The sequence below is a fragment of the Chiloscyllium plagiosum genome, unplaced genomic scaffold (genome assembly GCF_037043375.1).
Source record: "Chiloscyllium plagiosum isolate Xiang-an unplaced genomic scaffold, Cpla_swu_hap1 HiC_scaffold_35, whole genome shotgun sequence".
NCBI lineage: Eukaryota > Metazoa > Chordata > Chondrichthyes > Orectolobiformes > Hemiscylliidae > Chiloscyllium > Chiloscyllium plagiosum.
In genome coordinates this window covers 32,701,305-32,724,456 of record NW_028270173.1, presented here as the reverse complement: position 1 = coordinate 32,724,456, position 23,152 = coordinate 32,701,305, and the positions used below count along the sequence as shown (strand labels likewise).

The following is a 23,152-nucleotide window of genomic DNA, read 5'->3' as shown; positions in this document are numbered from 1 at the left end:
AAGGTTTGAGTTATGAGTAGATGCTAGGTAGGTGGGAGCATTGGAGGCTGAGGGGTGATCCTGTAGAAGTTTATAAAATCATGAGGGGGACACAGAAGGTGGGATAGCCAAGGTCTTTTCCCCAGGGTAGGGGAGTCCAAAACTAGAAGACAGAGATTTAAGGTGAAAGCAAAAAGATTTAAAAAGGGGGTGATATATGTATGAAATGAGCTGTCAGAGGAAGTGTTAGAAGTAGGTACAATTGCAACATTTAAAAGACATTTGACAGGTCTGTGAATAGGAATAGTTTAGAGGGATAAGGCTGGTTCAGTTTGTGAGATCTGGTTGGCGTGGAAAGTTGGGCTGCGATTCGAAAAGTGTGGCGCTGGAAAAGCACAGCAGATCAGGCAGCATCAGAGGAGCAGGAGAGTCAATGTTTTGGGCATAAGCCCTTCATCAGGAACGCTCGCAACGTAGGGCTTGTGCCTGAAATGTCAATTCTCCTACTCCTCGGATGCTGCCTGACCGGCTGTGCTTTTCCAGCACCACACTTTTTGACTCTGACTCTCCAGCATCGGCAGTCCTCGCTCTCTCCTAGCTGGGCTGAGATGCCTGAATTTGTGCTGTTACAAAAAAAATAAAAATTGCTTTTCGAAAGACGATGGTGAGCCACCTTCAGGGGCTGTTGTGGTGGAGGATAACCAGAGACGCTCAGGGAAGGAGTTCAAGGACTTTGACCCAGTGACAGTGAAAGAGCACCGATACATTTCATAGTCAAGTGACTTGGTGGGAAACTTGTCTTTCTAAGCTGCAAAGTTAAAAGGTGCTATCGAAAGGGGAGCCTTTGAGAATTACACCAGTTTGCAGATGGTGCATGTGTCTGCTCAAGTGCGAGTTCAAGTTCAGGAACTACCAACGTTTAATTCCAGGAACTGCCTGCTGTTCTTCAATGCTGTCTTTGGAAAGATCCCTGGTGCTCCTGTGTTCAGTGACTAAAGTGCTTCTTTCCCATTCCATCTTCTTTTTCCTTCAGGTGAAATGATGGGAGAGTCAGTGGAGAACTGTTTAACGCCAGAGGGAATCAACCTGCTCATCCGACAGCCCAAGGGGTGCGCTGAGCAAACATCAATGTACATGTCACCGACTGTCTTTGCTGTTAGGTATCTAGATAAAAGCGAGCAGTGGCTCAACCTGAAAGCTGAAAGGAAAGATGAAGCCATTCAACATATCGAAGCAGGTGGAGTCTCCACTATTTGGATGTTTAACCAAAATGGTTATGTTTATATTTTAGCTACAGAGTGAGCACTCATTGTTATAGAGTCATCCAGCTTGGAAACAGACCCTCCCATTCAACCAGTCCATGCTGAACATCATGCCAAATTAAACCAATCCCACCTGCCTGCTCCTTGCCCATGTCCCTCCAAAACTTTCCTGCTAAACCAGGTGAGTTTTAAATGTTCTAACTGTGCCCACATCCACCACTTCCTCAGGAAGTTCATTCCACACAGTGTGTAAAAAAAAAAAATTGCCCCTCATGTTCTTTTTAAATCTCTCTCCTCTCACCTTAAGAATATGCCCCCTAGCCTTGAAATTCCCCATCTTAGGGAAAAGGTACCTGCCATTAACCCTGTATATATCCCTCATGATTTTATAAACCTCTAGGTCACTCCTCAACCTCCTACACTCCAATGAAAAACATCCCGGCAAAACCAGTCTTTCTTTATCTCTCAAACATTATATACCCGTCACTATCCTGGTCAATCTCCTCTGAACCCTCTCCAGCTTAATAATATCCTTCCTCTAACAGGGCAACCAGAACTGGACACTGTACTACAGAAGAAGCCTCACTAATGTCCTGTCTAACCTCAACATGATGTCCCAGCTCCTGTAGTCAATTAAAATTGGGCATCTGAATATGGTATTAGCCCCAGTGCGTTAAATTTCAAGCCTGAATAGGGAAAAAAGGCATCCTTTACCAAATCAAAGTACAAATCTGCAGTTCTTTCCCCTAAAGGTGGAACTGGAATCTTTCAGTTTAAAGATGTTCTTTGGTTGGCTGGGAGCATTAGAGCTACTGGCATAGATGTTGAGAATCAGATCAGCTATCCTTCTAATTAATGGTGAATCAGTGAGTTACTGTTGTATCTCCAATATGATGGTGACAAATTCAGGCCATTGGCTCATAGTGTGCAGCCTAAGAGTGCTGATCGACCCTAGTATTTTACAACAATAACTGTCCCTTACTGCATAGGTTCCTAAAAACCCGCGTAATATAGATAAAGGAGACAGTTGATGCCATTTAGTAAGCGTATTCAATCTGACATTTTATTTTCAGGGTACAATAGAATACTGGAGTTCAAAAAGGCAGATGGTTCCTACGGAGCGTGGCTAAATCGCCCCAGTAGTACATGGTGGGTTTCACATCTTTCCCATTCTTCTCGCGAAACAAATGTGGTTGTTAATTTCACTCAGTGTCTGAATTCAGTGTGAATTACTGGATGTACCCTTGAATAACATGCAGTTGAGAATGTGGTGCTGGAAAAGCACAGCAGGTCAGGGAGCATCCGGGGAGCAAGTGAATCGACGTTTCAGGCAAAAGCCCTTCATCAGGAATAACATGCGGTCAGGGGATAGACACTCATTCTGTCCTCATGCCCAAATTTCGTAATCTATGAATTGGGATTGAAATTGAAGTAGATGATCTTAGATTTAGAGTGACTCTTTTTTAAAATCCATTCACAGGATGTGGTCATAGAATTATAGAGTTAATGAGATGTACAGCATGGAAACAGACCCTTCATTGTAATTGTACCAGCCTCCACCACTTCCTCTGGCAGCTCATTCCATACATAAACCACCCTCTGCATGAAAAAAATTGCCCATTAGGTCTCTTTTAAATTTCTCCCCTCTCACCCTAAACCTATGTCCTCTAGTTCTCGACTCCCCCAACCCAGGGAAAAGATGTTGTCTATTTACCCTATCCATGCCCCTCAAGGTTTTATAAACCTCTATAAGGTCACCCCTCAGCCTCCGACACTCCAGGGAAAACAACCCCAGCCTTTTCAACCTCTCCCTATAGCTCAAACCCTCCAACCCTGGCAACGTCCTTGTAAATCTTTTGTGAACCCTTTCAAGTTTCACAATATCCTTCCAATAACAGGGAGACCAGAATTGCATGCAATATTCAAAACGTGGCCTAGCCAATGTCCTGTACAGCTGCAACATGACCTCTCAACTCTTTGACTCAATGCTCTGACCAATAAAGGAAAGCATACCAAATGCCTTCTTCACTATCCTGTCTACCTGCGACTCCACTTTCAAGGAGCTATGAACCTCACTCCAAGATCTCGTTGTTCAGCAACACTCGCCAGGACCTTACCATTAAGTGTATAAGTCCTGCTCTGGATTGCCTTCCAGAATGCAGCACCTCACATTTATCTGAATATCCTGGCCTTGCTGGCCAGGCCACTGTTCATTTCCCATCCCAAAGGATAGCTGAGAGTCAAGCACATTGCCGTGGATCTAGAGTCACATGTAGACTACACAATGTAAGGATAGCAGATTTCCTTCCCTAATGGACATCAGTGAACCAGAAGGGCTTTCCTGACAATTGGCAACAGTTTCACAGTCATCATTAGACTCTCAATCCCAGATCTACTTTTATTATCAAATTCAGATTCCACCATCTGCCATGGTGGGATTTGAACCAACATTCCAGGATATTGCCTAGGTCTCTGGATTAATAGTCAAGAGCTAATGCCACTAGGCCATTGCCTCCTCTTCCAAAGATTCACACATCATTTAACATCAACTTTTGAATATATTGTATTAATGACAATTTGTTCTTTTGAAAAAAAAGTATTCTTAAATGTACTCAACCAGGGTCTAAGTGGATGCAGATCTCCCTGGGAAATGTTTCTGGAAATGTTTCCAGATGCTCCCATCAGGAACAGTAACATAGAATGATTTGTAGCAGATAATGAGACACAGTTAATATATCCCGTCTGTACCGATTATGTAAGAACCATCCAGCTAAATCCCAAATTTCAGTTCGTGGTCTGTAGCCCAGTAGGTTTGGGGAGCTCAAAAGTATATGTAGGATGTCATCAAATACAGCCCGTACAATCCTACTGGCAGGGAGTTTGAAACTCTCAATACAACTCTAAGTTCAAATACCAAAGAATTTGCATGACTTTATTTGATTGAAATACCTAAAATGACAATGTATTATTTAACCACTAGCTGTTCCAATACAGACAGCATCCCACAAATACACCATCGATGAAGGCTATGCAGCAACACTGTTTTTAATCTCATGTGTTGTTTCTCTCCAGTCCACAAAAAGAAACAATCTGTCCTCTTGATTTTTAAGACAAAGTCTCTCTGCTAAAGACTTCACTCTCACAGCAGCGAATTCAAGTTTTCAGTTCCAACAGCCAGCAAAAAAACACCAACTACCTGAAAGCGAAACCAAAATCCTATTAGGTCTGTGTGAGCCTGACCCTGCCCACTCAAGATTCTTCTGTCTTAGTAAAGACATCCAGGGTAGGACTCAGAACTGTTTTCCCAACTCTCTCTGTGAAGGAGACATTTCAGTCCCACTGTGGCATCACCCATCTGCAACAGAAACAGGACACAACACATCATTCTCAAAGGAGGAATATTGAATATTCTGGTTTTGGGTTCACTTGTAACAGAATAATTAAAACAATACAGATTTCAACTCGTTTCTGAATGATCTTTCTATTTCTTTTAATGTCTCACATTTCAGGCTAACAGCGTTTGTGGTTAAGATACTCTCGATTGTTCGGACTCAGATTCAGGTCAACGAAGAGCACATTCAACAATCCGCCTTGTATTTGGTCAAAGGTCAGAGGCCAACCGGATACTTTGTCGATCCCAAACCAGTGATTCACAGAGAAATGCAGGTTCGGTGAACTTTTACACTGACTCCAAGTAAAGTCATGCCAAGTCTTTGGTATTTGAACTGAGAGTTGTATTTTATGATCTGCTTTTCCAGCCTTGGTATTGGTCTCCGCTGATTTCAGTAAAGGAATGAAACTCCTGGGGGATAGGGTGTGAACTCGATCCCTTAATCTTCCAGATGGATGGTTTGAGTTGCGTTCCACGTGAACCCAGTTCCTATGAGATTTCAAATCCATTAATCCAGGAGTGATATGGGGCTGTTATAGTCATGTTTATTGGTTGTTTGCAAAGATTTCCCACATTCCAGGTCATCATAGCTACTTCAATTGTCCACCTATTGATCCCCAACCATGCCCTGGTGTTTTACCTGATGCAGCAATGCTTATGACATCCATTGCAACAGGAAACTGGTGTTGGATATCCTGGTATTGAATAATTCAACAAACATTTACCGCAAGTAACTATTAAATGCACATTTTACATGTATAGGCACATAAGTGTCTGGGATAGGTTTAAACCATTACCTGAGAACAGACACATAAGTAGCTAAGTTAGCTATAAACTGTTAGGTTACAACAGAGCAAGTGCCTACAATAAGCTATCATGCTTCAAGTGATCATGGGTTAAGATGGAGTTTGCATTTGTCATAATGAAGCAGTGATGAATGCCATGAGCAGTACACTTACATATCCATCGTGATACACTAAACAACACGGTGGCACAGTTGTTAGCACTGCTGCCTCACAGCGCCGGAGACCCGGGTTCAATTCCCGCCTCAGGCGACTGACTATGTGGAGTTTGCACGTTCTCCCCGTGTCTGCGTGGGTTTCCTCCGGGTGCTCCGGTTTCCTCCCACAGTCCAAAGATGTGCAGGGTCAGGTGAATTGGCCATGCTAAATTGCCCGTAGTGTTAGGTAAAGGGGTAAATGTAGGGGAATGGGTGGGTTGCGCTTCGGCGGGTCGGTGTGGACTTGTTGGGCCGAAGGGCCTGTTTCCACACTGTAATGTAATCTAATCTAACACTTGGTGCTTTGCTGAGATAAGGAATCTCAAGTGAGTACTAATAGCTCTCATGCCTTTTGAGACTGAATTCCATGGCCAATTTATCTTTGTCCTAGAAAACTGTGGTGCTGCTGGGAACAATTTTGTCACGCTTATCCATAGTCTTCCAGCACCGGGTATTACATGGCAGCATGTTCACTGAATTGATGTTAAGCACTCAGAACATACAGCCAGGGTTGGTCTGAAACAGTACACCACCTTGGACCCATTAGGGCCAACTGGGTAGGGGTGGTTTATACCATTCCTTCTCGCTGGTTCAACTAGTTATTCAGATCATGGCTCATCTTATCCCAGAACTCCCCTTCCCTGAAACAGCCCTGAAACTATTTATTCCACCAGATTCCAAAATCTCAGTCTTTGAAGCACTCCTCACTGCTCTCTGGAACTGAAAATTCAGAAGGCTCACTGTGCTGTGACTGAAGATTTTAAATGTCCAACCTGCATATCTGAGATTATGGAGGACTAGTTCTTCTGTCTGGCCACAGTTCCTGCACAGCTTCACTCTATCAAGGTCTTGAAACAATGCATATATTTCAATGTGATCACCTCCCATTCTTCTGAGCTGCATGTGGCTCACTGCATACTATGTATATATTCAACCTCTCCTCCAAGGACAACAGCTGAAAACCAATGTGGGGAATTGTGAATGTGCGTGTGAATGTGTACTGCTGGACTCTGATACAATATCAACAATCAGCAAAGTGGACTTCTTCCAGTCAGCTCAGCCAAGCTCTCCTCCTCTGATTTGTGTGTTTCAGGGTGGAATTGGTGGAGCCGAAAGCAAAATTGCCTTGACTGCCTTCGTTACCATAGCACTGCAACATTCCCTGCCTTCATTTCTGCCAGAGTCTGAAAAGGAGCAGCAAGTGGTAAGGCTCATTTCTCCCGCGTTATCCATATTTCCCGCGCGTCTTTGTTGCAGAGATGGCAATGTTGCAAGTGGAGATCAAATGCAGATAAAACGGGGGACAAGAGAAGATGTTCCAGGTCAATATCAACTCTGATTATGACACAATGTGGGAGGGAGCTGTTCTGCTTCCTGTGTGTCCAGTTTTCCTCCCTGGACATTGATTTCACAGCTACAAACTATTCCAATGGCTCAGTTCTAACGATTTCGGAAAGTGAATGCTGCTGTTATTTTGCTAAAAGCATTCTTATTAGTGACTTTATAGATACTGTTGGAATATTGCGTGCAATTCTGGTGTCCTTCCTATTGGAAAGAGGTTGTGAAACTTGAAAGGGTTCAGAAAAGATTTACAAGGATGTTGCCAGGGTTGGAGGATTTGAGCTACAGGGAGAGACTGAATAGGCTCGGGCGTTTTTCCCTGGAGTGTCGGAGGCTGAGGGGTGACCTTATAAAAGTTTACAAAATTATGAGGGGCATGGATAGGATAAATAGGCAAAGTCTTTTCTTTGGGATCGGGGAGTCCAGAACTAGAGGGCATAGGTTTAGGGTGAGAGGGGAAAGATATAAAAGAGACCTAAGGGACAACTTTTTCACACAGAGGGTGGTACGGGTATGGAATGAGCTGCCATAGGAAGTGGTGGAGGCTGGTACAATTGCAACATTTAAGAGGCATTTGGGTGGGTCAATGAATAGGAAGGGTTTGGAGGGATATGGGCCGGGTGCTGGCAGGTGGGACTAGATTGGGTTGGGATATCTGTTCAGCATAGATGAGTTGGGCCGAAGGGTCTGTTTCCGTGCTGTACATCTCTATGACTCTGTGACTCTATATCTGTATTCGATGCATTACCAAATTCGTAAATAGCTACATCTGGTGGACAGCTATGTACCTGTCATTTCTGCACAGGATAAAACGACAAATTGCATTCCAATAATCTTCACTTGGATTCCAGTGAGATTACCATCATTGAATCGGTCGGCATTCTGGATCTTCCCATTGATCAGTACTGGACTGGAACAGTCATCTAAACTACAGGAGCAGGCCTGAGGCAGTGAGGAACTTATCTCCTCACTCCCCAGAACTTCTCCACAATCTGTGGGATGTAAAGTCAAGAGTGTGATGGAATATTCCCCACTTGTCTGTCATGAGTGCAGCCCCAATGACACTCGAGAATCTTGAAACCATCCACGCGAAATCAGCCACTTGATTCGCACCTATCTGTCGCTTTCAATATTCACTCCCTCCTGCAGCAGCCCACAGACAGCACAGTGTGTACCATCTTAGCGAGTTTTGAGAAGATTTGTAGCTCAGGTTGAGGTTCTGGAAGTAGGTTTGCTCGCTGAGCTGGAAGGTTCATTTTCAGACGTTTCGTCGCCCTACTAGGTAACATCATCAGTGAGTCTCTGGATGAACATAGAACATAGAACAATACAGCACAGAACAGGCCCTTCGGCCCATGATGTTGTGCCGAACATTTGTCCTAGCTTAAGTACCCATCCATGTACCTATCCAATTGCCGCTTAAAGGTCACCAAAGATTCTGACTCTACCACTCCCACAGGCAGCGCATTCTATGCCCCCACCACTCTCTGGGTAAAGAACCCACCCCTGACATCTCCCCTATACCTTTCACCCTTCACCTTAAAGTTATGTCCCCTTGTAACGCTCTGTTGTACCCGGGGAAAAAGTTTCTGACTGTCTACTCTATCTATTCCTCTGATCATCTTATAAACCTCTATCAAGTCACCCCTCATCCTTCGCCGTTCCAACGAGAAAAGGCCTAGCACTCTCAACCTATCCTCGTATGACCTATTCTTCATTCCAGGCAACATCCTGTAAATCTTCTCTGCACCCTCTCCAAAGCTTCCACATCTTTCCTAAAGTGAGGCGACCAGAACTGCACACAGTACTCCAAATGTGGCCTAACCAAAGTCCTGTACAGTTGCAACATCACTTCACGACTCTTGAATTCAATCCCTCTGCTAATGAACGCTAATACACCATAGGCCTTCTTACAAGCTCTATCCACCTGAGTGGCAACTTTCAAAGATCTATGAACATAGACCCCAAGATCCCTCTGCTCCTCCACCTCACTAAGAACCCTACCGTTAACCCTGTATTCCGCATTCTTATTTGTCTTTCCAAAATGGACAACCTCACACTTGGCAGGGTTGAACTCCATCTGCCACTCCTCAGACCAGCTCTGCATCATGTCTAAGTCCCTTTGTAGCCGACAACAGCCCTCCTCACTATCCACAACTCCACCAATCTTCGTATCATCTGCAAATTTACTGACCCACCCTTCGATTCCCTCATCCAAGTCATTAATAAAAATTACAAACAGCAGAGGACCCAGAACTGATCCCTGCGGAACTCCACTTGTAACTGGGCTCCAGGCTGAATATTTACCATCTACCACCACTCTCTGACTTCGACCGGTTAGCCAATTTTCTATCCAATTGGCCAAATTTCCCTCTATCCCATGCCTCCTGACTTTCCGCATAAGCCTACCATGGGGAACCTTATCAAATGCCTTACTAAAATCCATGTATACTACATCCACTGCTCTACCCTCATCCACATGCTTGGTCAACTCCTCAACGAATTCAATAAGACTTGTAAGGCAAGACCTACCCCTCACAAATCCATGCTGGCTGTCCCTAATCAAGCAGTGTCTTTCCAGTTACTCATAAATCCTATCCCTCAGTACCCTTTCCATTACTTTACCTACCACCGAAGTAAGACTAACTAGCCTGTAATTCCCGGGGTTATCCCTATTCCCTTTTTTGAACAGGGGCACAACATTCGCCACTCTCCAGTCCCCTGGTACCACCCCCGTTGACAGTGAAGATGAAAAGATCATTGCCAACGGTACTGCAATTTCCTCTCTTGCTTCCCACATAATCCTAGGATATATCCCATCAGGCCCGGGGTACTTGTCTATCCTCAAGTTGTTCAAAATGTCCAACACATCTTCCTTCCTAACAAGTATCTCCTCTAGCTTACCAGTCCATTTCACACTCTCCTCTTCAACAATACGGTCCCTCTCGTTCGTAAATACTAAGAAAAGTACTCATTCAAGACCTCTCCTATCTCTTCCGACTCAATACACAGTCTCCCACTACTGTCCTTGATTGGACCTACCCTCCTTCTCATCATTCTCATGTTTTTCACATACGCATAAAATGCCTTTGGGTTATCCTTGATCCTATCCGCCAAAGATTTTTCATGCCCTCTCCTAATCCCTTTCTTCAGGTCCCTTCTGGCTATCCTGTATCCCTCCACTGCTCTGTCTGAACCCTGTTTCCTCAACCTTATGTAAGCCTCTTGCTTCGTAGCATTGCTTCATAGCATCCCTACAGTGTGGAAACAGGCCATTAGGCCTAACAAGAGGAACTCATCTCCTCACTCCCTAGAGCCTCTCCACCACCTGCAGAACGTAAAGTCAAGAGTGTGATGAAATATTCCCCAGTTGCCTGAGATGAGTGCAGCTCCAATGACACTCAAGAATATTGAAGCCATCTACGAAAAATCAGCCACTTGATTCACACCTACCCATTGCTTTCAATATTCACTGAAGAGTCGCCCACCCAGACCCATTTCCCTACATTTACCCCCTGACTAATGCACCTAATCGACACATCCCTGAACACTGTGGGGTAATTTAGTATGGCCAATCCAGCCTAGCCGGCACATCTTTGGATTGTGGGAGGAAACCCACGCAGACACGGGGAGAATGTGCAAACTCCACACAGCCAGTCGCCTGAGGCTGGAATCGAACCCAGATCCCTGGTGCTGTGAGGCAGCAGTGCTAACCACTGAGCCACCGTACCACCCTTGGCTCATCGTGCATGTCCTATCTAACAATTGGCATGCCTTCTCTTCCTGTGCAATCCATAAAAATAAAGGAGGCAACAGCATACTAGTGTTATCGATAGACCATTAATCCAGGTAATGATCGGTGGACGCAGTTCCAAATCCTGCATGAGCAGACGGTGGAATTTGAATTCAATAAAAGTCTGGAATTAAGGGTCCAGTGATGACCATGAATCTGTTCTCAATTGTTCGAAAAACCCACCTAGCTCTCCAATGCACTTCAGGGAAGGAAATCTGCCATCCTCACCTAGTCTGCCCTAGATGTGACTCCAACCCACATCAACATTGTGGTTGACCCTTAACTGCCCTCTGGACAATAAATGCTGGCCTAGTCAGTGATGCCCACATCATATGAGTGATGTTTTGAGGAAAGACCTGGGATAGGCTTCCAAGATTATCACCTTAACTGCTCATTCAGGGGCAGCACAGTGGCTCAATAGTTAGCACTGTTGTTTCCCAGCGCTAGGGACCTGGGTTTGAATCCAGCCTTGGGCAACTGTCTGGGTGGTGATTGCATGTTCTCCCCATGTCTGTGTGGGTTTCCTCTGGGTTCTCTGGTTTCCTCCCACAATCCAAAAGATGTGCAGGTCAGGTGAACTGCCTATGCTAAATTGCCCATAGTGTTAGGTGCATTAGTCAGGGGTAAATGTAGGGTAGGGGAATGGATCTGGTTAGGTTATTCTTCAGACGGTTGGTGTGGACTTGTTGGGCCGAAGGAGCTGTTTCCATACTGTAGGGAATCTAATCTAATGAGGGCTGAATTTACACACTTAATGGTAATGGCCTGGGGAGTTTTGCTGAACAAAGAGACCTTAGAGTGCAGATTTGTAGTTCCTTGAGAGTGGAGTTGTGGGTAGATAGGATAGTGAAGAAGGCATTTGGTACACTTGCCTTAATTGGTCAATGCATTGAGTAGAGGAGTTGGGAGGCCAAGTTGCAGCTGCACAAGACATTGGTTAGACCACTTTTGGAATACTACATTCAATTCTGATCTCCCTGCGATAGGAAAGATGTTGTGAAACCTGAAAGGGTTCAGAAAAAAATTACAAGGATGTTACCAGGGTTGGAGGGTTTGATCTACAGTGAGAGGCTGAACAGGCTGGGGTTGTTTTCCCTGTAGCGTCGGAGGCTGAGGGGTGACCTTATGAAAATTTCTAAAATCATGGGGGGGCATGGATAGTGTGAATATCCAATATGCTCCCCAGGGTAAAGAAGTTCAAAACTAGAGGGCGCAAGTTTAAGGTGAGATGGAAAAGATTTAAAAGGGACCCAAGGGGCAACATTTTAATCAGAGGGTGGTGCGTGTATGGAATGAGCTGCCAGAGGAAGTGGTGGAGGCTGGTACAGTTACAACATTTAAAAGGCATCTGGATGGGTATATGAATAGGAAGGGTTTAGAAAGATGTGGGCCAAGTGCTGGCAAACGGGACTAGATTAGTTGAGGATATCTGGTCAGCATAGGCAAGTTGCTGTACATCTCTGTGAATCTATAATTATCACATCCCTTGTGCTTTTGCCCCAGTGTGACCAATGAACCTCTCCTGAACTGATTGTCGAATGGAAGGTGCTGGCCGTTAGCATTATGAAATCAGAGGGACAAAGGAAGCCTCCATTTCAAGCGTACTTTCCAGGACATTGTATGTGAATTCAAAGCTTCTGCCAAAAGGAAGCATTCCCATGGTGTAAATTGTGAATACTTCTTCCTCACAATTCCGTCTTAATGTTTTGTACTTTCAGAAAAACAGCATTCAGATGGCTTTTAACTACCTCTCAAATGAACTTGACAATATCCAGCGACCCTACGTGTTGGCCATTACCGCTTATGCTCTTGCCTTGGTGAATCTTGAAAGTTCGGAGGCTCTTATTGCAAATGACAAACTGAGAAAAATTGCAATTTATGATAAAGGTAAGCGGTTAACATCAATCTTGGTGTAGGAGCTGGTGGGAAATATCGAAGAAGGAGCATTTTGTCCTTGAAGTGGCTTTTTAACAGTGTTGCATGTTTAGCCCTATGCAAAAGCACGTCATAAATAAAGTTATGAAGGTGACTTGATCACATAGAGCTGGCAGGATGGTAAAGGCTTATGCAGCGACATGGATTCACTCCCGCTTTGTTCGGTCCCACAAAATATGTTGTATCTAAACAGTCATCAAACCTTTACATCGCAGCAGGTATCTTTTTTCAAATTCCATATCCAGTCAGCTGTTAACATCTTCACCTCAAATATTAGTAATCTGTCACACGAGAGGAAGCTGAAGAAGATCTCAGGAACTAAATCCAACTTTACAACCATCTGTCTGTACAGGTTATGCCATGGATATCCATGGACTTTTCAGTACAATTAGGATAGCAGCCTTTCCCATCATTTCAGGCAGGGAGCTCCACAGACCGAGCACCTTCCGAAACAATTTCTACCCTCCTGTTGTTAGAATACCAGATGGACTCACAAACTCTTAACATTTGCCTGTACCTGTGTTTTTGTTTATGCCGCTGTTTACCTATTACTTACTTACCTATGCTATTTAACTCTGTGATCTGCCTGTACTGCTTGCAAGACAAAGCTTTTCACTGTGCCTCAGTACATGTGACAATAAACTCAATTTAATTCAAATATTTTACTCAATTCCTGCTTGAATCATCCTACAAAACACTTTGAATCTATGTCCCCTGGTTACAATCCCTGCCCTATTAGGGGCAGCATGGTGGCTCAGTGGTTAGCACTGCTGCCTCACAGCACCAGTGACCTGGGTTTGATTCCAGCCTTGGACAACTGTCTGTGTGGAGCTTGCATGCTGTCCCTGTGTCTGCCTGGGTTTCCTCTGGGTGCTCCAGTTTCCTCCCACAGTCCAAAAATGTGCAGGTCAGGTGAAATTGCCCATAGTGTTCAGGGATGTGTGCATTAGTCAGGGATAAATGTAGGATAATAGGGGAAGGGAACAGGTCTGGGTGGATTACTCTTTGGAGGGGTTGGTGTGGGCTGAAGGGCCTGTTTCCACACTGTAGGGACTCTAAAACAAAATGGCTCCTTCTTATATATTCAATTGAAGTGCCTGAGAGGTTACGACAAAGGACTTTCTTTCACAACTTCCTCCCCCTTACCTGAGGCATTGTGACCCTCCAGTTAAATCACCTCCAGTCGTCTCTGTCTGATGAGCCAGTGCTTTTATCTATTGCGTTACATATCTCAATTAAGTCACTTTCCACATCCATTAATCTACAGAGGAAGAATACTCCACAAATAATTCTTCATAACTGAATAAAAACCATAATGTCTGTGGATGCTGGAAATCAGAAACAAAAACAGAAATCGCTGGGAAGGCTCTGCACATCTGTGGAGAGAAATCAGAGTTAACGTTTCAGGTTCAGTGACCCTTCCTCTGAACTGATGGTACCTGGGAAACATTGCTTTTTATGCAGAAGGTGGGGTCGGGGGAGGGGGTAAGGAGTAAAGGAGAGGTGGGTATGGAACCCAAAGGGAGAGAAGAAAGGATTCTGGGTAATCCAAAATGGAGGACAGGAAAAATTTCTGGCTGTAACAGGCTGCTCCTTTTTTGAAGTATTTTAGTTGTTGGAGGTGAATTCCTCGAATTCCAGGTGCAGCAATTACTTTTTTATATGCTGTTGCATTGTTTTGGAATTTTGGAGATAAAACAAGTCAAAACAACAACACTTTTAAAAGGGAGAAGAACAGACAAAGGAAGCACATGGTAAGGTCAGTGCAGGAGAGTGAGAGAGAGAGAAAGAAACCTACATTGCTAACTGTCAGAGTTAGCAGTTACTGCCTTTGCTGTTGAATTCATGTATCGCTGGACATCGAAATGCATCTGGGAAAATTAACAAACAGTGAAGTTCACAACTGATCTTGGAGGAACCTGTCTGGGAGAGGTCACAGCACAGAAACAGAATAATGCATGCAATTCTGGTCTCCTTCCTATCGGAAAGATGTTGTGAAGCTTGAAAGGGTTCAGAAAAGATTTACAAGGATGTTGCCAGGGTTGGAGGATTTGAGCTACAGGGAGAGGCTGAATAGGTTAGGGCTGTTTTCCCTGGAGCATCGGAGGCTGAGGGGTAACATTATAGAGGTTATAAAATCATGGGGGGGAGCGTGGACAGGATAAATAGACAAAGTCTTTTCCCTGGGGTGGAGGTGTCCAGAACTAAAGAGCATAGGTTTAAGGTGAAACGGGAAAGATATAAAAGAGACCTAAGGGGCAACCTTTTCACGCAGAAGGTGGTACATGTATGGAATGAGCTGCCAGAGGATGTGGTGGAGGCTGGTACAGTTGCAACATTTAAAAGGCATTTGGATGGATATATGAATAGGAAGGGTTTGGAGGGATATGGACCAGGTGCTGCCAGGTGGGACGAGATTGAGTTGGGATATCTGGTCAGCATGGACGAGTTTGACCGAAAGGGTCTGTTTCCATGCTATGACTCTATGAACAGTTGGGTAAAGGTGTGGATAGACTTGGGAAATTAATAGCAATTTTTGGACAATAGTGACCAACAATGGGTTGTGTGTGTAATATCAGAGTGTGTGAGCAAGGCAGCAGAGAAAGGCCTAGTATTTGGAGGTTGGGGTAAAGGCATGGGAGAAGGTGACTCCAGCACTAAAATTGTTGAACTTGATATTGAGTCCAGGAGGCTGTCAAGTTCCCAAGTGAAAATGAGCATTATTATCTCAGGCTAGGCACTTTCCCTTCCTGAAGAAGGGCTAATGCCCGAAACGTCGATTCTCCTGTTCCCTAGATGCTGCCTGACCTGCTGCGCTTCTCCAGCAACACATTTCCATCTCTGATCTCCAGCATCTGCAGACCTCATTTTCTCTACTTTCCTCTTCATCCCTTCTGAATAAGGTCCTGTATACCCTTCTGAGACATTTTATGTACCTGCCCTGTTACCTGCAGGAGCCCCACAGACATGCATCTCAAGGTACATCAGTTTCTCTTCACCTCTCAGAATTCCTGTTTATTCTTTTGTTCCATTCTCCAAAGGAATTGTGTCACACTCCAGATTGAATTCTGACTGGCCCTCAGTAGGAATAACAGATTAAACATCTGTATTATTTCAGACACTCATATCAAAATCATTAATGCACATGACAAAAAAGTACAGGACCCAAGACTGAACCTCCTGGGACTCTACTGGAAGCAGACATCTGTTACAGTCATAGAGATGTACAACATGGAAACAGACCCTTCGGTCCAACCCGTCCATGCCGACCAGATATCCCAACCCAATCTAGTCCCATCTGCCAGCACCCGGCCCATATCCCTCCAAACCCTTCCTATTCATATAACCATCCAGATGCCTCTTAAATGTTGCATTTGTACCAGCCTCCACCACATCCTCTGGCAGCCCAAATAGTCTATTTATTCCAAGTTTGCAGGCACTAATTGGTGTAGTATCCCAAGATCACTACTATTTACAATCTATATTAATGCCTGCATTTCAATACTCTATTCGTTTGTCAATGGTCTCAAGCAAGATTGGATTGCAAATGGTGAGGAGGGCTGCAAAAACCCTGCGCTCTTTTCACTAAAATAGTAATGCAAAGACCTAGGTAACTCTGAGCTTGAAATCCACCACAGATGACCACTCTTAACTGGGAGGAAAACTGCTATCCTTATCTGGTCTTGCCTAAGTATGACTCCAGACCTAGAGCAATACAGGATTGAAACTGGATGGACCACAGTATTAACTAAAGCACAAGAAACAATGGCCTGACAGTCATACTTTTAATCACACCTTCCACACTACGTCCAAGACACCATCAACACCAGGGGGGGCGTCACTGAGGTATTTTAGTCGAGGGAGTCGCCCTGGGAGCCCTCAACGTTGCTTCAGAATCCATGAAGTCTCACGGTATCTAGTCAAACATGAACAAGGAGACCTCCTGATTACGATGCATATTCCTATCTCCTGATGGATAGATAATGTGGAGCAACATTTTGAGGTAGCATGAAGGGTGACAAGAGCACAATTGGTGTGGGATTTCAATGTCCATTGCTAAGACTGACTTAGTACCTTCACAAAAAAGAAATCATTGAGCAAGAAATCTTTGCTTCTTGCAACTGAACCGATTTTACTGTCGATTGCTCTTGGGATCCAGTAGATTTTAGCTTTTCTGATCAAGCTGCTGGGAGGGAACCTCGTAAAAAGCCATTCTGAAATCCGCTCAGGGTGCATTGAGTAGGCGATTGAGATCAATCCTCCTTGGTAATGTCTCAAAAAGATTACAGTCATGGAGATGTACAGTACGGAAACAGACTCTTCGGTCCAACCCGTCCATGCCGACCAGATATGTCGGGGTAGTAAGACAAGGCCTTTTATTAAGAAATCCAGCTAACTGTCCTTGATTCATCTCTGCCTTTCAAACTAAAAGTTAAACTTGTTCCCCAGATTTGTTTGGAAGAATTTTTTTCCTCTATTAATGTCAGGCTGACTGAGGAGCAAACAGTCAGCAAATGTCTTTTACAGTAATGGTACATGATCCCATCCTAATCCTAACACATTCCCTCCAGCACCCTATCTCCGGTCCCATTTTAATCCCATATTATATCCAATTTGGAATAGCGTAACCAGAACTGTCGAACCTTGGTTGCTGTCTTTCTGCATTGTACGCTGACTCAGTGGTTAGCACTGTTACTCCACAATGCTAGGGTCCTGGGTTCGGTTCCAGCCTGGACTGACTGTCTGCGTTGAATGTTCTCCCCGTGTCTGTGTGAGTTTGCTCCAGGTTTCTTCTCACAGTCCAAAGGTGTGCATGTTAGGTGTATAGGCCATGCTAAATTGTCCAGAATGTAGGCTACAGGGATTAGCCATGGGAAATGCAGGGTTATGGGGACAGAGTAGGTTGTTGGGTCCGGGTGGGATGCTCTTTGAAGGGTCGGTATGGACTGAATGGCCTGCTTCCACACTGTAAGGATTCTTGCTGCACCACTTAAGTGATATCTGTCCTGTCCTTCCAAGTGCCCACTTGTATCCTTAACTCATGTAATTTCATCACTTGACTCCTATCATTAAACTATATGTCACTAATCCCTGACAGCTTCTTTATTAGCTGTTTTTAAGTATTTGATCCATACTCAAATACTGTTTTTTTGCCAAAGACATGCGGGTTAGGGCGGACTGGCCTTGCTAAATTGTCTGTAGTGTGCCGGGGCATGCAAGCTAGGTGGGTTAGCTGTGAGGAATGTAGGGTTACAGGATAGAGTAAAGGGGTTGGGTCAGGGCAGAGGATCAGTGTGGACTTGATGGGCTGAATGACTTGATTCCACACTCGTAGGGATTCTATGATTTACAGTTTTCTTCTCTCCCTTCTAAATGTAGGCTCCTTTCTCCATCACCCTGGCAAGCTAATTTAACTTGGCCCCAACAAAGTCAGTCATGCTATTGCTTAGGCCACCTTTGGATTAGTGCATTCAATTCTGACCTCCCTGCTATCGGAATGATGTTGTGAAACGTTGGTAAGTTCCCAGGGAGTGTTGCTGAACAAAGAGACCTTGGAGTGCAGGTTCATAGCTCCTTGAAAGTGGAGTCGCAGGACATAGGATAGTAAAGAAGGTGTTTGGTATGCTTTCTTTTATTGGTCAAAGCATTGAGTATAGGGGTTGGGAGGTCATGTTCCAGCTGTACAGGACATTTGTTAGGCCACTTTTGGAATATTTCGTGCAATTCTGGTGTCCGTCCTATTGGAAGGATGTTGTGAAACTTGAAAGGGTTCAGAAAAGATTTACAAGGATGGTGCCAGGGTTGGAGGATTTGAGCTATAGGGAGAGGCTGAACAGGCTGGGGCTGTTTTCCCTGGAGCGTCGGAGGCTGAGGGGTGACCTTATAGAGGTTTACAAAATCATGAGGGGCATGGAAAGGATAATTAGGCAAAGTCATTTCCCTGGGGGTCAGGATGTCCAAAACTAGAGGGCATAGGTTTAGGGTGAGAGGGGAAAGATTTAAAAGGGACCTGACAGGCAACTTTTTCATGCAGAGGGTGGTACGTGTATGGAATGAGTTTCCAGAGGAAGTGTTGGAGGCCGGTACAACTGCAACATTTAAAAGGCATTTGGATGGGTATATAAATAGGAAGGGATTAGAGGGGTAGGCCTAATGCTGACAAATGTGACTAGATTAATGGACAGGTTGGAGAGGTTTCTGTGTTGTATGTTTCTGTGTCTCTAGTTAAGAGTCCATTCTTGTCTGCCACCTCTCCTGTGGAGCCATTTGGGATCAGTCAATAGCTGTAAGGCACTGACGAAACTATTATTACAGAAGTCAGCACCAGTCCGAAATCAGAGTGATCATCGAGTGACAATATCTGACTTGACTTGGTGCTTGGTAGCATCGTTGTAAATTGTAAACTCCGGTTATCATTGGAATAGTACAAGTACCAAAGTCAACTGAAATAACATCCGCCCACAATGTTACTGTTGGCAGAACACAGCAGTTGGACCTTGAACCTCGAGGTCAGTAGGGAGTTAACCAGCCTTCCCATTTGCAGGCAATAACTCTGATGACCTGTTTGTGTTTTGAAATGCAAAAATAGAAAATGGAACCCGTCACTGGAAGGCTGACGAGAAAATGTTGTACATTGGGGAACAACAACTGGGCAAGGTGCCCCGGGCCTCAGCTATAACTGTGGAGGCCACCTCATATGCGTTGCTGCTGGCCTTACTCATGGAAGACCTCCACTACGCAAACACCATTGCAAAATGGCTGACGGAACAGCGGAACTACAATGGTGGATTCCGTTCCACTCAGGTATATTTTGTGCTGATATCGGGATGATTGTATGTGTTTGTGTTCAGAAAAAAAGAAGCACAAGATGTGCTTTCTCTTTGTAGCTCTCCCCGCACCTGACATCTTTTACATACGTCACAACAAATCGGGTGTGATTTGGGGAATATTTGGAAAGCGTTTTGGCGTTAGCCACACTGATTCAGAGTTTGTGGGTGTAATTCCACTGCAAGGAGCTGAGTGCAAAAGTCTAGAGTGATCCCCAGCGCAGTACTGAGGGAGCACTGCACTGCTGCAGGTGCCATCACTCACACCAGTCGAATTGAACCCTGTCTACCCTCAAATGATGTGGAAGATCCAATGGCACTAATGTTGAAGAAAAGCCCCAGATTATGATTCTCAAGCACCTCACAGGCTCTAAAATATTTTGGAATGTTCTGACATGGAAAATGGCTGCAGCAATTCAAGTCTTTCTTTTCACATGTCAGGTGGCCTGTTTCGTTTATACCACTTCAAATTGCTTTTCTCAGGTACAAAGAGGCAGGGCTTCTTTTTGAATTTTTCTAAAATATCCCATTTGTCTGCCACTGCTTCTGTCTCTCTCTCTCTCTCACACACACACACACACACACACAGACACACACACACATGCTCTCTCTCTCTCACACTCTCTCTCACACGCGCGCACACACACAGTCTGTCTCACACACATACAGACACACACACAGTCTCCCTCACACACAAACACTCTCTCTGTCACACAGTCTCTCTCTCACACACACACTCTCTCATACACACTCACTCACACACTCTCCCTCTCTCTCCCTCTCACATTCTCTCTCACACTGTCTTTCTGTCTCTCTCACACATTCTTTCTCACACACACACTCCACACACACACATTCTCTCTCTCTTTCTCACGCACACACACTTGTTCTTTCTCTCTCATACTCGCACTCTCTCACACTCATACACTCTCACGCACACACGCTCTCTTATCACACATGCTCTTTCTCTCTCACACATGCACACATACACATGCTCTCTCTCTTTCTCTCTCTCTCTCTCACACACACACACACACACACACACACACACACACACACACACACACACACACACACACACACACACACACACACACACACACACACACACACACACACACAGAAGTCTATGGGGTGAATTTGTATGTTTAGAGTTGTATTTACAGATACATTCTATTTTGTTCAAAAAACACACAATTTGTAGCCACAGTCAGTGTGGCATTTTATAAATTGGTGCTTTGGAAATAAAACCAGTCTGACTCCAAGTTAAAACACCGACAGATTGTAATCGAGGCCTCACATCTAAAATGCACCTGAGATGTCACCTCTTGTACGTACTGATAAAACCTCTAGTTTTCTCTTGGAAGAAATTCTGGGAGTAGCATTTTAATCAATTGAAACCTGCGTCTCCTCTCTAACTGGTTAGCGATTTAATGGGAGGGAGTCAGCCATTTTCGGTGTTCTGTACATTTACATCAGTTGTATGACCCTTTGATCTTTTACTTATAAATTCTGTGTCTGAGGCATCCTCTCTCACTACACCTGATGAAGAAGCAGTGTACTGAAAACTTGTATTTCACATAAGCCTGTTGGACTATAATCTTACATTAAGGAGTTAGTGATAGTCCTAGACCAGAAATCTCGAGATGAACTACTGAAGAGGATTTGAAGCTGAGCTTTTTTCTAGAAGTCACAATTACCTCAAACCTGTCAATGTGTCAGAGAAAGGGATTCTAGTGTGAGTGCTGTACAAAGATTGCTGTTGGATTGTAAAAAAATGCAGAGAATTGTGGATGGTGGAAATCAGAAACAAAAACAGAAATTGCTGGAAAAGCTCAGCAGGCCTGGCAGCGTCTGTGGAGAGAAATCAGAGTTAACCCTTCAGTTCGATGACCCTTCCTCAGAACTGATGGCAGTGCAGAAAAGTTGGTTTTGTGCAGGAGATAGAGAAGGGTGGGGTGGGTGTTAAGGAGGAAACAATAGGTGAGGATCGAGCCCAGTGAGTAGAGAAAAACAATTAGATTGTTTTAGAACTTGTAAAGGAAGGTTTTGACCAAAGTGATAACACTTTTACCTTGTGTTTAAAACTCTTTCGATCTGGGTTCAAAGTAAGGGGATTGGCTGATTCTATTTTACTGTTTTGCTGAATAGATTCCCCTTTTATTTTGGTATCAAAATCTGCAACATTACATTCTTCTCTCAGAGTGAAGGACTGACTCTTTAAAAACAAAATATGATCTGTTTAGTTGGATTTCAGTGCTGGAAAAGCACAGCAGGTCAGGCAGCATCCAAGGAGCAGGAGATCGACCTTTCGGGCATGAGCCCTTCTCCATTCTCCTGCTCCTTGGATGCTGCCTGACCTGCTACGCTTTTCCAGCAACACATTTTCAGCCCTGATCTCCAGCATCTGCAGTCCTCACTTTCTCCTTGGTTGGATTTCAGTCAGGCATCTGACAAGTCCAGTAAGAGCATCTCATCCAATAATAATTATATAGCTACCACTATGACTTATCAAGCGCACATTTAATTAATTGAATTTAAATTCCACCAACTCCTGGGTTAGAATTCTAGAGATATTAATACATTGCTACCATCTCAAGGATGAAACATGAGGAAGGTTCCTATCACAGGTTTGTCTGAAAGGAAGCCTCTTTATCCATAGCACACCAAGTGAGCTGGTCACACATAGACATGATTATATACTTACTTTTTGCACATGATACAAACCAGTGCAGCCATATCATTCAATCAGCATGTGTATGCCCATCAATTGCTAATGAATACATTGCAGCAAAGTTAACCCTCATTTGTGGGCGGCACGGTGGCACAGTGGTTAGCACTGCTGCCTCACAGCGCCAGAGACCCGGGTTCAATTCCCGACTCAGGCGACTGACTGTGTGGAGTTTGCACATTCTCCCCGTGTCTGCGTGGGTTTCCTCCGGGTGCTCCGGTTTCCTCCCACAGTCCAAAGATGTGCGGGTCAGGTGAATTGGCCATGCTAAATTGCCCGTAGTGTTAGGTTAAAGGGGTAAATGTAGGGGTATGGGTGGGTTGCGCTTCGGCGGGTCGGTGTGGACTTGTTGGGCCGAAGGGCCTGTTTCCACACTGTAAGTAATCTAATCTAATCTCTTTCCCGAAAGGACACAGTTTTAGCCCTGGAAGCTCTGGCAGAGTACAGCATTGCGAGCTATCAAGAAGACGAAGTAGATATTACATTCACATTCAGCAGCCCTAGCAGAAGCGGTTCAGAGAAAGTTGCAGTAAAGGGGAAAAACGCTCTGGTTCAGGAGCAACTGAAGGTAAGAACCGAATCACAAAGCAACTCTTTGCTGAAAGGATTTCAACACCATTCCGAATGAACAGTACGTTAAATCTGTGCGAATATATCAACACCAAATGTGCATTCGAAAGTGAGTTTAGAAATCGCAAGAGCATCCCGATCTTCCTCAGAGCTGATTTTGGGGGGTATTTGGTTTGCAGGGACGGTGGGGGAGGGGAGGGGGCTGAGATATGTCTCACTTGGAAATTCACCAACAGGAAAGCTGGTATCTATCACGCGGGGAGTCGGGAAGGATAGAGCAAGTGAAATTGGACTTGGGAAGACCAGCAGAATAGGCTGAATCC

At 44.5% G+C, this 23,152-nt stretch overlaps 1 protein-coding gene across 1 annotated transcript in view; it reads left to right on the top strand.

The window, feature by feature from the left end:
• The window catches only part of LOC122541251 (complement C4-like), a 129,226-nt gene that overhangs the window by 71,909 nt on the left and 34,165 nt on the right, over positions 1-23,152 (top strand). The window contains exons 24-30 of the mRNA XM_087979483.1: positions 1,013-1,216; positions 2,315-2,390; positions 4,751-4,907; positions 6,726-6,836; positions 12,485-12,653; positions 19,291-19,505; positions 22,669-22,827. Coding sequence (XP_087835609.1) covers positions 1,013-1,216; positions 2,315-2,390; positions 4,751-4,907; positions 6,726-6,836; positions 12,485-12,653; positions 19,291-19,505; positions 22,669-22,827 — 1,091 coding nt within the window. The remainder of the gene's footprint in view (positions 1-1,012; positions 1,217-2,314; positions 2,391-4,750; positions 4,908-6,725; positions 6,837-12,484; positions 12,654-19,290; positions 19,506-22,668; positions 22,828-23,152) is intronic.